We start from the raw sequence: 14,900 nt of genomic DNA on the forward strand, positions 1-14,900 counted from the left end.
ATACTAAACATTTATATGAATACTGAATGTATACACTGAAATGACTACAATATTTCAGTAGTACCTAAAATTCTTGTAGCTCATTATTTTCAGTATGTTATCCCTATTCTGATTTTTTTTTAAAAACAGCCCAATTATTTTCTTAAACCCTACTGATTCATCATCATCATCATCATCATCATCATCATCATCATCATCATTTAGTAGCCTATTCTGAACTCAAATAAAACAATTGCTACATTTTTATTTTGTTATTCTAAACAAGGGTACCTTTAGAAAATATTGACCTGTAATCCAATATAAACTTGATATGCTTTTAAATTTAGGGAGCCTCATAAATTGAGAAAATCCTCTTGATTACATATTTCTTTTCTTCACTTAATTATAAAACTTATGATCTGTCTTCATATATGATTCTTGAAGTTGTTACACAGTTACACACAATATTGTTTGTGTTAATCATGGAAGAAAATAAATGGCCATGAATCTTAAGTATCACTAGATAACAATAAAATAATTTATATTTTGTATTATTTAAATTCTATATATCAGGCATTTTTCTAACTTTGGAAGTTGCAAGTGCTTAATACAAATTAAACAATGACTAATCCAATATTAATGAATATTGTTGTTTAAATTCTACAGACAGTTTATGCTTAACTAAACTACACCTGTAGATCAGAAATCTTCTAAAGAAAATGAAGATGTATACCACAGTAGTAGCAGCTAAAAATCAAATAGGTTTTGTGGGAATCAGAAAATTCTAATGTTTATTGTACTCCATATCTACAAGAAGTTAAATAACTTTGTCAGAAATACTGAGAAAATAAAGCAAAATACAAATATTCATAGCACAAAATCAAAGAAACATGCAACCAGAGTTAATAAGACATGATGACAGTGTTATCACAGGGAATCTCATCAAAAGAATATATAAAAGGAAGAAATGGTTCATACCAATACAATATCTTCATTCTGGGTGTGAGGGTTGTTTTTTTTAATTCCAGATGGTGATTCTTCTTCTGCAACAGCTTCAGGAGATGCAACAGAGTCAGTCTGTCTAGGGGACTCTTCATCAGGCTGACTATCTTTTGGTTTGACCTGCAGCAGTTATTTAGATTAGAAGGTAGAAGATTTTAAAAGCAAACCTTCTTTCCCTAAGAACAAAATGCAGTCTTTTTACTAGGAAAAGAGAGGGCCCCCCTCTAAATTAAAACTGAAATCACCAGTGCATAAAACTTCAAGATATATGACCAATTTTTGAGAAATTTTCTGTTGCATTTGTCCCCGAAGGCTGAAGATGAGTGAAAGGAAACCAATCCACGGATAGCAGAATCAACAGCAGTTTATTGATAGCTGCTTAGAATCAACAGCAACTTTATTGAGCATCAGACAGGATTTATATAGCTTTTCGGTTTCTTAGTTCTCACCTACTTTACGTGTTATTTCATTATTGGTTAACAAATCTCCAAGGTACAGTAATTGGTTAGTAATTACATCATTGGTGTTTGTGAGAATATACATGTTTTCTCACACAATGAAAGAATCAAATGTTATACATTCAAGCAGCAAATGTTACAGGTTATACATTGTTTCATCCTGTCATCCTGTGTCCTTGTACATGCTTGGGAACACTGCAAGCAAAGAATTGCTGAAATTTGCAATTACGTGTAACCGCATTTCCAAGAACCATCCAGATGATGCATTGTAATAAACCTACAATTTTCTATGGAAATTACATTATTGACCAGTCACTAATATGCTAAAAGGATTCAAAAAATTGAAGCTGAACAACTTTACATATATTTGAATATGAATTATGGTTTGAACTGAATCCCCTTCCCCTCCCCTCTCCCTCCCCATCTCTCCTCCTTCATCGTGTTATTCCTATGCTATGCCTATTCCTGGAAATCCTAGCAGCTTATAATATGCACAGAACTGTATGCAGTAACTAACCTCTAGTTACACAGACAAGAAGAATCAGGGTGGACCAGTTTTAAAAGGCAGCACTGATTAGCTACTTGTTTTCAAGCCAGTTCAAGATACAAGAGCTTACTTTTAAAGAACTGAACAATTTTGAACCTAAATGCCTTAAGGAATATCTCTCCCTATATTTTTATGCATCCAATTAAAATCTACTTTGTCAAGGAATTTAAAATGTGAAGTCCACACATCTTAAATTGCCACGGTTGAGAAAAAAATTGTTTAAGGACAAAGTATAGAAGTTAGCATTGCCAACATCTTTTTATGGTTTGGAAGCTCATCATCTTATTATATAAATATTCTAAATCTTTTCTTATTATTACCTTGGATGGGACATCTTTTTTCACTGAAGTTGCAGTATTTTCCTTGTCCTGTTTAAATTTCTTGGAATCTTCTGCCTGTTTTTTCACTTTCGCAAATGTTTTCTTTGGCTGCAACAGAAGAGTCTCACATGATGGACATTTATTATATATAGACATTCTCTTTTTATTGTTCTGGCACCTGATGACCAGATAGGTTATTTAGGATTCAAGACAATAAACACAGTCATAGAAAAAAGTGTTTGAAAGTTGATTAAAAAGAATGTATACCCATATGTCCTTCCTGCTAACAGGAACTGTAAAAAGGATCCTTTCTCATACCAGCTGGAACACTGCACCTCCCAGGTAGTTCTACAATGGAATTCCCATCCCATCCTAGCTGCTCTTGGCTTACATATGTTTTCGTAAGTGAGGGAGATTAATCTGATTGCCTGCCCAAAACAATGTGTTTTTTCTTGGCATCTATCAACTCATCCTTCCTTTTGGCATCATACATTTGTTCATAACAATAAGGACAAGATAAACAGCATAAGACTAGGACATAAAATGCATGTCAACTTTGAAGCTGGCCTGATTGAGGCAACTGAGTGTATGCATCAAGGTCAGTGCAAGGTAAAGCTGCTAGTAGGTACGCAAATGAAATACAGAGTGCAAAGGCAAACAATAATGGGTGATATAGGATAATATAGAGTTTATATAAGGTTATCAGAGAAAAAGTAGATTGCACCACTATGTGCTTCCACACCATTACTTTCTCGTAAACACTACAACTATACAGGTAGTCTTTGGCTTATGACCACAATTGGTATTAGAATTTCCATTACTAAACCAGGAGGTTAAGTGAAGCTCACCTGATTTTATTATCTTTTTTGCCATGGTTGTTAAATGAACCACTACAAATAAGTGAATTACATGATCGTTAAACAAATCCTGTTTTCCCCCATTGACTTTGCTTGTTGGAAGCCAGCTGGGAAGGTCGCAAGTGGCAACCACCTGACCCGTTAAGGATATAACTGTCATAAATCCTTGCTAGTTTCCAAGTGCTCAAATTTTGATCACTTGTCTATAGGGATGCTGAAATATCATATGTACAAGAACCAATCATAGGTCGCTTTTTTCAGCATCATTGTAACTTCCAACAGTCACTAAATGAATGGCTGTATGTCTTATGATCACAACTGAGCCCAAAATTTCCATTGTTAAGACAAGTTATTAACAAGATTTTGTCCATTTTACCACCTTTCTTGCCCCAGTTGTTAAGTGAATCCCTGCAGTTTTTAAGTTAGTAATATGATGGTTAAATGAATCTGGCTTCCCCATTGATTTTGCTTGTCAGAAGGTTGCAAAGGGTGATCACATGACCCTGGGATATCGCAAACATCATAAATACATGCTAGTTGCCAAGTGTCTGAATTCTGATCATGTGACCAGAGGGATACTGCAACAATTGTAAGAGTGAGAAACAGGTGAGAAAAGGTATTAAGCACAAAGACTGATCTAAGTCATCTTTTCAGTGCCATTGTAACTTTGAACGTCACTAAACAAATGGTTGTAAGTCAAGGACTACCTGTAATCTATTTTGCTTAGGCCTTTATGTCTAGCATCATTAAGTGAAATAGTTATTTGGCTTTGCTTGTAATTTCCAAACATTAAGACACATAATTATTTCAGGCACAGAAACAGGGAAGTAGTTAAGAAAGCAATAGTAACTGCTCTAAACAATTATTTAATGATCACAAGCTGCCATTATAATACTATATGTATCTTTAAGCTGCATTTGTCTTTGTTTGTATCTTTTTGAGTACTCCTCACTAAGACACCAGCACTGTGTTTTCCTTCATGTAAGAGCAAAAGATTGCTTGTTTTCCAACTGGCATACAACGATGTCTACAACAAACTTCACTACATCAAAATGAGGTGCAAATACTGCAATTATATAATTGCATATTGAGACTTGAGATATGTACATACCACATTTTTCGGAGTATAAGACGCACTTCCCTCCCCAAAGAGGGTGAAAATCTGGGTGCGTCTTATACTCCAAATGCAGCCCCACCTACCCGCCAGCCCCCAACCTTCGGATATTTTCGACCTCCGCATGTTGCATTTTTGGGTGGTTCCAGGCAGCAGAGATCCTTACTTCCACTTGGATTTTGATAATGAGCAGCACAGATCTTTTTATTTATTTAAAACAACCCCTATCACCCTACGCATATTTAATTGGAGAGGGTAGGGTGGGGGATGATTTTCATGGGGGCAGAAGAGGGACTTGGCACCGAAGGCTCCACTCCTGATTCAGCCCCATCTTTCTACCTATAGCTGTAGGCGTTGAAAGCCTGGCTTTCTCACAGCAAGGGACGATAGAGACGCAGCACTTCAGTCCTCCTGGACGCTGCCATCCATAAACATGTTGCTGGGCTTCCAAGCAAGCCCCCTGCGCCTTTGCTGCCTCGGTCTGTTTGCTGCAAGGACGCTTGCCAGATGAATGCCAATGGATGCTGATAGGCAGAGGCAAAAAAAAATATTCTTGTTTTCCTCCCAAAAATTAAGGTGCATCTTATACTCCGAAAAATATGGTAAATCATGGCAAAAGTATGGTATTATCATGCATGTCTCAGTATTTGCTCACCTTGCCTCCCCAGATATCCATAAATGTACATATGAGAAATTGTCTGAATATATTTGATGTAAAAATACACACTGTTCCTGAGGAAGAATTATTATTTATTTCTTACCTGCACATTGTTTAAGCGAGAACTTGATGGGTTTTGAAAATTACCTCTTCCTGCAGAAAGAGAAACAGTTAAATGAAATTAGGAAGTTTCCAATGAATTCCATGAGGTAAGAGACAAACATTTGGAAAAGCTTTGTTTTACATTATTATTGTTTTCAGAGTACCTGAAAGAATACTGAGGTCTCAGTCATGCACGTGTCTATGGTTGTGCTGAAAGTTAAATATAGTAGAGGAGAGGAACCATCCAAAGAGTTAAAAGAAACAGATTTAAATTTTGCCATTTGTTTTGGCTACTATACTGGAACCAGGAAAAGGAAGGTTCTTCCTTTAAAATGTAAGTGCTGCTTTCCTGAACAGGAGATTGCTGGCACTTTTTTAAAAAATTGAATCCTGGATTAAGAAATCATGGAAATAATAATGGACAGTCCATTAGAGCATGTGCTGTAACACCTACCGGTTTTAAGGCAATATCTGCTATGTATTTGGTAAATAGATTTCTATAAAGATCAATTTATATTTTCATTTATCCTCTTTGACATTGTCTACAGATTCTTGTTTATTTTCATTACATTCTTATCCATGGTGAAATGAGCCATGGTTGACTAGGTAGGTAGGTAGGTAGGTAGGTAGGTAGGTAGGTAGATATAAATGATATATTTTGTTAGTGATTATACTTATTCATAAGCTACTTTTTTCTGTACCATTTGGAGGCTTCCTCCTCTTTCATTCTCTTTTGCTTGGAGTATGTACCATTCTTTTAACTCTCACAAACCTTTTGATGAGGTCTTTTTAAATCTTCTATAAGGATGACCACGGTAAGGACGCCTAGGGTAGGAACTTTGGGTGTAATTATCAAAATCCACATTGTAGGGCCTGCAGAAGTACAAACAAACATAGGCCTCATTCTACAGTACTTGCCTTCATTTCTTTTAAAAATACAGGTAGCCCTTGACTAGTCACTTAGCAACCCATTTGAAATTATGACAGCTCTGCCAAGAGCAACTTATAAACCAGTTTCAAAGTTATGACCACTGAAGTTTTTCCGCAGTTGTTCACTCATATGACTGACTTCAGGGACACTGCAGCGTCCCCCCATCTATCTCACCTACCCATCCCACTGGATTCCTGCAGGCCTATGGAGCCGAGGTGGCGCAGTGGTTAAATGCAGCACTGCAGGCTACTTCAGCTGACTGCAGTTCTGCAGTTTGGCTGTTCAAATCTCACCGGCTCAGGGTTGACTCAGCCTTCCATCCTTCCGAGGTGGGTAAAATGAGGACCCGGATTGTTGTTGGGGGCAATATGCTGACTCTGTAAACCGCTTAGAGAGGGCTGAAAGCCCTATGAAGCGGTATATAAGTCTAACTGCTATTGCTATTGCTTGGTCTGTTGCCAACGAAGCACTCAAGGGAGACCAAAGTTGGGCAGCAGATGGTAACAGCACACAAAGGACAGTTGCAGCTCATAGGACTCAGCCTACCTCTCATCCAGCCACCCAAGGGCTTCCCTCTGTCCCTCAGGTTCCTCACAGGCTTCAGGCTGCTCCCAACCTGGGCACTCAGCCTCCAAGGGAGTCTAAAGCCAGGCAGTAGACTCTTCTGAAACACACAGGGCAGCTGCAGCTCATAAACTTCAGCCTACTTTCCATCCATCCAAATACTTCCAGGACTCGGCCTGCTGCTCAGCTAGCTCCATGGACCAGCAGCAACTTATCTTTCTGTTTTTTACAGAGGTGCCCAGTTGATGTGATGCAAGGCTCAGCTTTATCACAGATGCTGCCTGTCTCATGGTAACTTTGTGCTATTCTGCAAGCAGGTACTTTGGTTGTCATTCTCTAGGAGACTCCTTTTTGTGGGAACCAAGCTGGCGCCATACAGGCTAGGTAAACTAGCTAGGATCTAATTTAAGAACCTAGTGGACATTTATCAAGGCCAGTTGGCTGTCGTGTCAAAGAAATAGTTCTGAGAAAAATAAGATAAGATAAGAAAGTGTTTGCGTGCAGGGCGGCTTTTGCTGTCTGAAACACACATACACAGGAATGAAAAACATCGCACCAGAAACATCTTTCTGACCTAACGGTCATAACTCACTATGTAGCCTCATGTAACAAGAACTATGTGAGCCAGCTACTCCCACACATGCCCTTTCTCTCCCCTGTGCTATAACTCTCTCCCCCTCCCAATGCCATGCAGCTTGTAAATCTTCTGTTCCCCCTTTTGCCCACCCTTTGCCATGATTTGTAGAATGCTGTGAACTTTTTATTAGTTTACTTGTATCATGTGTGATTATATATGCCTTTTGATATGTTCCTTTTTGATGACGCTGTAACTAACTTTTTCTAATAAAAGGAGCACTCTGGAAAAACAGTTTGCCATTTCACCCAGATCGCAGCCTCGTTGTCATTCTTGAGCATGATCTTAGGAATTGGATCGTGAAGTGCAGTGGTCCCCAACCCCCGGTCCGCGGACCGGTGCCGAGCCGTGGAGTACCTGGCACCGGGCCGCACAGCGGCCGGGGGCCATGATCGCTGCAGCGGCCGGGGGCCATGATCGCTGCAGCGGCCGGGGGACATGATCGCTGCAGCGCAAAGGCTCCTGGGCCGTGCGCAAAAGCTCCTGGGCCGTGTGCAAAGGCTCCAGGGAAGAGAGCCCTGCGCTGGTACGCACGTGATATATAAACAATTAATGTGTCGTCACGAACAACGCCCCCCCACCCCTGCGCGCGCTCAGCGGGCCACGGTAAAATTATCAAAGGCTGACTGGTCCGCGGCGATAAAAAGGTTGGGGACCACTGGTGAAGTGGACCACTGGTTGGGGAGACCCCTGCACCCTGCAGGCGTAGTCTCTTCACCTTTTTTTAGGGATTCTCCTGTTTGTGGAGTTTGTGAAGCCTTGGAACTATAGGATCTTCTTGGTGTAGATTACTGTGTTCACAGTTCCTCTCAGATTAATTATGAAAAATCCTTACAATCTCTCTTTTAACATTTTCATAATTTGTTCCCAAACTTTTACTGCTATTCCCAATTATGTATACTAAAAACTAGAAGTAAAAACTAGAAGTTCAGAAATGTTTACTAAATGTCTTTTTCTGGAAGACTCACTAAATGATGCCTTTCAACTTGACACATAATGGTTCTTATACAAGATCGATGGTATTCTTTCTATATGGTAGAGATTATGTTTCTTGAACTATACCACATTGCTCAGTTTCTGTCTGGGTGTTTGAGCAACATGGTATATGCAGTAGAATGCAGTGAGCCATGTGCAGATCTGTACATTGGGGAAACAAAACAACTACTTCATAAACGCATGGCTCAACATAGGAGAACAAACACATTCAGCAGTCCATTTGCATTTTAAAAGACAAAAGCCACTCTTTTGAAGACAACAAAGCCTATATTATGGATGGAGAGAAACGCTAATTTAAAAGAGAGGTTAAAGAGGCCATCAATGTCAAAATTGAACAGCCTTCTCTCAACAGAGGGACAGTCCTTTCAACAGTTCCAAGGTGGCTCCAGACACATTTGCACCACTCAGGTGACCCTGATGACACAGATAAACTTCCAGGTGACCTTAATGACCTTCTAAAAGAATTCAAATTACCAGCTGTCTGCAAGGAGTATAAATCCCTCCATTCCCCACCATTCAGTCAGAGTTGAAGAAGCTTCTTGGATGAGAAGCAAAATGTCTTCAAAGAAAAACCAGAAAGTCCAATTGCCTCTTGAAAAAGCACCTTTGGGACAACCATGACCTGGATGACTAAGGATCTTCATAGACACTGTTTAGTGCAGCGAAGGCGAACCTTTTTTGGCTCGCGTGCCATAAGGGGGGGAGCGCAGGGGGGGTTGTGTACCGGTGTGCCACACCCATAATGCAACATGCGACACCCCCCAGTGCGCATGTGGGCATGAGAGGTGATCCCCCCATTTTTACATGCTTTTTTTGCCCTCCCCAGGCTCCAGATGCTTTATAGGAGCCTGGGGAGGGCGAAAACAGCCTCCCCTGCCCCCCGGAGGCCCTGCCGAGGCTTCAGGAACCTTCAGGAGGACTAAAAACGACTCTATGAGCAAACCAAAAGTCTGTTCCCGAAATTCCGGTTTGCCCATAGGGCCTCGGAGGCTCTTTTTGCCCTCCCCAGGCTATAAAGCCTATGGCGCCTGGGAAGGGCAAAAAATTGCTTTAAAAAAGGCTGAACTCAGCTGGCCAGCATGTGCATGTGCACTGGCCAGCTGACAGGGCAACGCCTTGCGTGCCCTGACAAATGGCTCCGCGCGCCACCTGTGGCACGCGTGCCATAGGTTCGCCATCCTGGCTCTAGTGAATAACTATTTGCCCATGCTTGTTAAATAAATAGTGCTATGTGGCTTTTATTTATTTATGGTTTATTGCTTTTTATTCTGCTATTTTTAAGAAATTGAAAGTAGCTGTTTTTTAAAACAATAATCAAAACTACCTAGAAAAAAAAAGATGTAATTAAATAATATAAGCTGAAGAAGTAACATACCCCTCTTGCTCCGGATGGTGTTGGTTCCACCATGGAGGGGCTCCCTCTGGAAACTGATTCTGTGGCATGTCCCAAGCATCCATCCAATAGTTTTCATTTGGCATATACTGGGTAATTAAAAAATAAGTATTATTCACAATTGTGATTAATCTAGAAATCTTTTAAACAGGTAACAAAAGTCATATTATTGAGAAAAAGGCAGGTTATTTTTTCTGGTTGTCCAACAAAGTAGCAGTTTCAGCTTGACAACATTATTGTACAATGCAAATATTCAATAAGCAACGCTTATGGCTCAGGCTTAGTCTATTAAATTAACTGCTTTGAACTGCTAAACTCCCAAAATCATATTGCTACTTGAGGGCCATAAATTACAATATTAGCTAGAAGTAAACAACCTCTGAGAGAGTGATGTACAAATTTTGAAGAGAAATTGGTGGGTTGAGCTTTTTAAAAAATTAGGCAAGCCTGTATTTCTTACCTAAAATAGCTTCTGGCTACCCTCTCCTAATCATTGCTAAAAGATGCCATATTGTATAAGAAATCTTATTTCTTCATTTAGGAAAAATTACAAACTAAACATCAATATAAAGTCACAGTGTAAGTGACAAACTTTTGTAACACAAAAGAGAAGGAACTGTACTAGCAGCAAGAACAGGTTCTCAGAAAAGTGTTTATTGGGCTGAAATAAACTATTATGACACAGGTGTATATAGTAATATGTGAGATATGCTCAATATGCTTGTCTGGATATGTTTGCATAATTTAATGAACGATTTATATTTTAATTAACTTCCAACAAGATACAGTGCCATTAGCAATTTAAACATGGCATCAACATCAATATTAGCATTGTATAATTTTATTAAAATTACTCATAATATTCCCCACTGCCCAGTCATATTGAATGACTTTGAAAAGGTTAACATTTTAGAATACATAATGACAGAAAATAAGGGTAGAAAACAAAACCAACATCAACGAAAGAGCTCAAGAAATAATTTTTTGGACATTCACATCTTATCACTGGCATATCAAACGCCTGCAAATAGGAAAACAGATCCTTGTAAAATGAGGATCCTTGTAAAATGAGGATCCTTGTAAAATGAGGATCCTTGTAAAATGATGTCACATCTTACAGTGACAGCTTTGAATTGTGTCGGGCAATTTAGCCAAGCAAGTGGCAAACTGAAAAATATGTGAAACAAAACATTCCAGGTTCTCTGTCAGACTGAAGACCTCCATGCTCTGAGCTAGACACACATCACCAATTCTAGTTGTACGAGTCAAATGCGTGAGGAGAGGAATGAGCATGAGGGAAAGTGAGAGCACAAATGTTTTGTTCCATTGAAGTTTTGTAATCTCTGGAGGATCATAACTGACTAAAAGATCATGCCATCAATTTTGGGATGAACTTTAGTGACCAAACAGATTTGCTCCATCATAATCTGCCCCTAACTTGGTCTTTCAATTTTTCCGACAGTGCATTTGTCATTACTATACTGTACTGGGGAAGGAGACACTAAGACAGGTAATTTTCTTTAGTTCTCCGTAATGTTGTCTTCCAATAATCATATCCCATTATGTCATCATCTATGAGAACGAGGGTTTATTTTTTGATCACTGGGTCTCATTTCCCATATCTTCTCTGCAACTTCATGCCAATGATATATGTCACTGGTCTTGGAATGGAATCATTCTGATATCTCTTTCTTTGTGTTAGACTTTTTCATTTCATTCATTAATTATGTACTAGTCACTGGGCTACGTTACTGAAGGCTGATTTCTGTTCCAAGACATACACATTGTTTGGTCAGACTCTGCATTTTTGCAAAACCAAGGAAAACCTGCCTAGAAAATTTTGGTATTCCGAATTAATATAGGGGATGCTTTCTTCTCCACTTATCATAGCATTAGACAAGTAAAAACAATATCCTTAACTCTAGAAAACTCTACAATGCCTTAATGTGGCCTCAAATCAAACATCTAGTCACTATAAGCAAAAAGATCATAGTTTAAGCAATTAAACTAAATATCTGTGAAAACCTAGTTTGATTTTTAAAAATTTTCCCAGAACTTTAATCACATAGATCTATCGATGAATTTGAAATAAATTGATCCACTGTTCAGAAGACATTGTAGTTATGTATCATTTGCTGGGAAAAATTGCCAGAAGATTCTCTTGCTATGGGTATGTAAGAATATAACTGAAATTCCATTATATATCTGAAGCCTATGTGGCACAACAAGAAGCATATTCTCTACTCTCACTATTTCAAAAAGATAGGAGAAGACATAAAAGAAAGGAATGTGTAGATGTACAACTGTCTTCATATTAATATAAAAGCAAGTTGAATTCCAGAAATACTTTTCTCTTTGATAAGCAGAGAGAAAACAGCAGTGGAGCTGTTGTGGCTATAGTTTTTATCACAGCACAGTTTGACACAGGGTGGTACACCCAAATATTTTATCTAAATCTAAAACAACCTTGAGAAGGGGTAATGTTTATCTTATGTTACTGCCTCCTCCCACAGTGTTTTTAAAAGGAGCCAGCAGCACTCCAAAACATTAAATAAAAAAAGCACTTGCTATCACAGAATAGAAATATTACAGATTTATACTGTACATCACCATTAATTCAAGTGGATATATTATATATAATATTGCCATCTCATTCTTTTCTCTATCATACAACCTATGAAGTGGATTGGGCTGAGCGAGTGACTGGCCCAAAGTTATCCATCTGTTATATATATAACAATAAACCAGAATTGCTGAAAATAATGGCTTGGAATTACTGAACATCATTCTACGAAAACTGGTACATCTGAAGTAAATTATAACTATCAAAAATATATAGCTTCCATACTACAACTCAGCTTAGATTCTGAGAGCTTTCTCCTCTAATAAGTTGAACTTCAGAAGCCAACATCAACAAAATATGTCAGATTCAAAATAAATGGATTTGAGATTATTTTCATGGCTATTCTGAATCTCTGATATGATGTTGAAAATCAGTTCAAAACAATCTCTATAGGAAAACTCAAGGTCGGGAGGGGAAGAAGAGAAAGCATCTTAAATGTTGAACAAGTACCCTTAAGATGGCTAGCTTGACCAGAATAGGCCTCAAGCCTGAACCAAACTTGGATCTCATAATATTGATTATAAACTGCATAGCTTGCTCTTAGGATATGTTGTAATGAGATGTGGACTGTTGTGTCAGCATAAAGGATGTCTGCACCCAAAATATACTGAAGTGGGATATCTATATCCGCTTATCTAAAGTGTACACATAGTATCTGCCTGCTTAACCGCTGACTTGTTTACCAGACATATATTGTTAGTTCCCCAAAATATGAGTCTTTGAATGTAACCAAATATGGCTAGATGTGATGTGCATGTGCAATAGAGCCGAGGTGGCGCAGTGGTTAAATGCAGCACTGCAGGCTACTTCAGCTGACTGCAGTTCTGCAGTTTGGCTGTTCAAATCTCACCGGCTCAGGGTTGACTCAGCCTTCCATCCTTCCAAGGTGGGTAAAATGAGGACCCGGATTGTTGGGGGCAATATGCTGACTCTGTAAACTGCTTAGAGAGGGCTGAAAGCCCTATGAAGCGGTATATAAGTCTAATTGCTATTCCTATTGCTATCACCACTATATAAGAAGGTCCCTGAAATCCCCTCGGGGTTCAGGCCATTTATTCTTTGCTTTGAACCTGCACAAATAAACCTTTCCTTCTTTGAAGTGCTGGCTTGTGTCTCGTCATTTCTACAACACCCTGTGTTCTACCAAATGTTAGAACAGTGATAAGGAGTCTCTGAGCCTCAACTAAATCCTCTTTTCTCCTCTCTTCTCTCTCTACCAGCTGTCCCTCTGTTTCTTTTACTTTCTCTCCTCTCTCTTAAAGAAGAAAGATGAAGCCCTAGAAAATAATGCATACATCTCTAATTTAACAGATTAACAGAGTTGGAAGGGACCTTATAGGTCATCTAGTCCATCCCCTCAAGCAGGAGACCCTACACCATTTCTGACAAATAGCAGTCCAATCTCTTCTTGAAAGTCTCAAGTGATGAAGCTCCCACAACCTCCGAAGGCAAGCTGTTCCATTGGTTGATTGTTCTCACTATCAGAAAGTTACTCCTTATTTCTAGGTTGAATCTCTCCATGGTCAGTTTCCATCCATTATGAAAACTTACATTCTGGTAAAACCACTGATCATGGCATCTTCTAGGGAACCTCGGTCTTCGTGGGAAAAAGCCCCTGTCCATATTTCAAGGCCTGTGTGGAATTAAAAATAATACCGTTTATCAGCATTATATTTAGATACATTCTGTTTAGAAGTCTTCTAAACAGCAAGTTACAGGAATTTATGGCTAATGTCACTATGCAAATCTCTTTCTACAGCTGTGTTTCTCAAACATTCTGTAATCATGGCCCAATAACCATTTAAAAAATGGATGAACCCCACCCCACCCCAGATTAAACAAACATCCATCTCCCCACATATTGTCCTTAAGAAATGTTTACTTGTGTACAGTATGCCCTGACATCTTCTCCATCTTAAAAGACTTTTTAAAATTAAATTTTATATCAAAACAGTCAATTCAAAATTAAATTTGTGCCTCTTGAGGAAGGCTTGTAGCAGAGAGTGGGTGCTAGTTCAGTTAGATAGGCGATGGAAGTGTGGAGGCTGACACAGAGAGTGGGCTCTGCTCTTGATAATTAACCATTGGTGAACCCAGATGTCAAGAGCTTGGAGCCCCTGCCAAGACAGGAGCTTCACACGAATGATAGTAAAATTACTGTTATTTATCATCATGCAATAACTTGAGCTTGTTATATGCACATACTCACACATTTAATGTGTTTACTATTTTGTGCTCAAATACCACCACACTTAAACAGTACTCATGATGCTGTGGGAAGCCCCCATTCATGAAAGAATGAAATATTTTGGGAAATATTAAAAAAGGCACAATATTATATTTCCCTAAAGGAGAGATAGGGAAATATGTTTTAGAGGCATAAAGCAGCCCCCATCTTTCTTAATAGCCCACAGCAGATGCCAGCACTTAAGGAGATAAAGAGCTTATTCAAAGAAGAAGCCAACTATCTAGATGGCTCCATTCATAAGAAAAGCAAATATTGCAGGCAGAAATCCAGTCAAGACAGGATATTTCGAAACTCCTTGCAGCAAAGTTCGACAGCTAACATAAGCAGAATGGTAGGATTAAAGAGCAGCCTCTCATCCAAGATCCAACACAGGACAAAGGCCATTAGCCACACTAGGAATTGCCCAACACCCTTTCAGAACACAACCCCCTTCATTGCACCACCCCCAGAGCAGTCCAAACCAAGTCACTTTTT

General features: G+C 39.0%; 1 protein-coding gene across 3 annotated transcripts in view; it reads right to left on the minus strand.

Moving 5' to 3' along the window:
* LOC116509111 overlaps positions 1-14,900 on the minus strand; it is a 44,714-nt gene that overhangs the window by 24,856 nt on the left and 4,958 nt on the right. For all 3 annotated transcript variants that reach the window (XM_032218082.1, XM_032218084.1, XM_032218083.1), the window contains exons 2-7: positions 13,730-13,811; positions 9,538-9,644; positions 5,810-5,910; positions 5,039-5,088; positions 2,307-2,414; positions 958-1,101 (exon numbers count right to left, since the gene is read on the minus strand). In XM_032218082.1, coding sequence (XP_032073973.1) covers positions 958-1,101; positions 2,307-2,414; positions 5,039-5,088; positions 5,810-5,910; positions 9,538-9,644; positions 13,730-13,801 — 582 coding nt within the window. In that variant the 5' untranslated portion in view covers positions 13,802-13,811. The remainder of the gene's footprint in view (positions 1-957; positions 1,102-2,306; positions 2,415-5,038; positions 5,089-5,809; positions 5,911-9,537; positions 9,645-13,729; positions 13,812-14,900) is intronic.

The sequence above is a fragment of the Thamnophis elegans genome, chromosome 5 (assembly GCF_009769535.1).
Source record: "Thamnophis elegans isolate rThaEle1 chromosome 5, rThaEle1.pri, whole genome shotgun sequence".
NCBI lineage: Eukaryota > Metazoa > Chordata > Lepidosauria > Squamata > Colubridae > Thamnophis > Thamnophis elegans.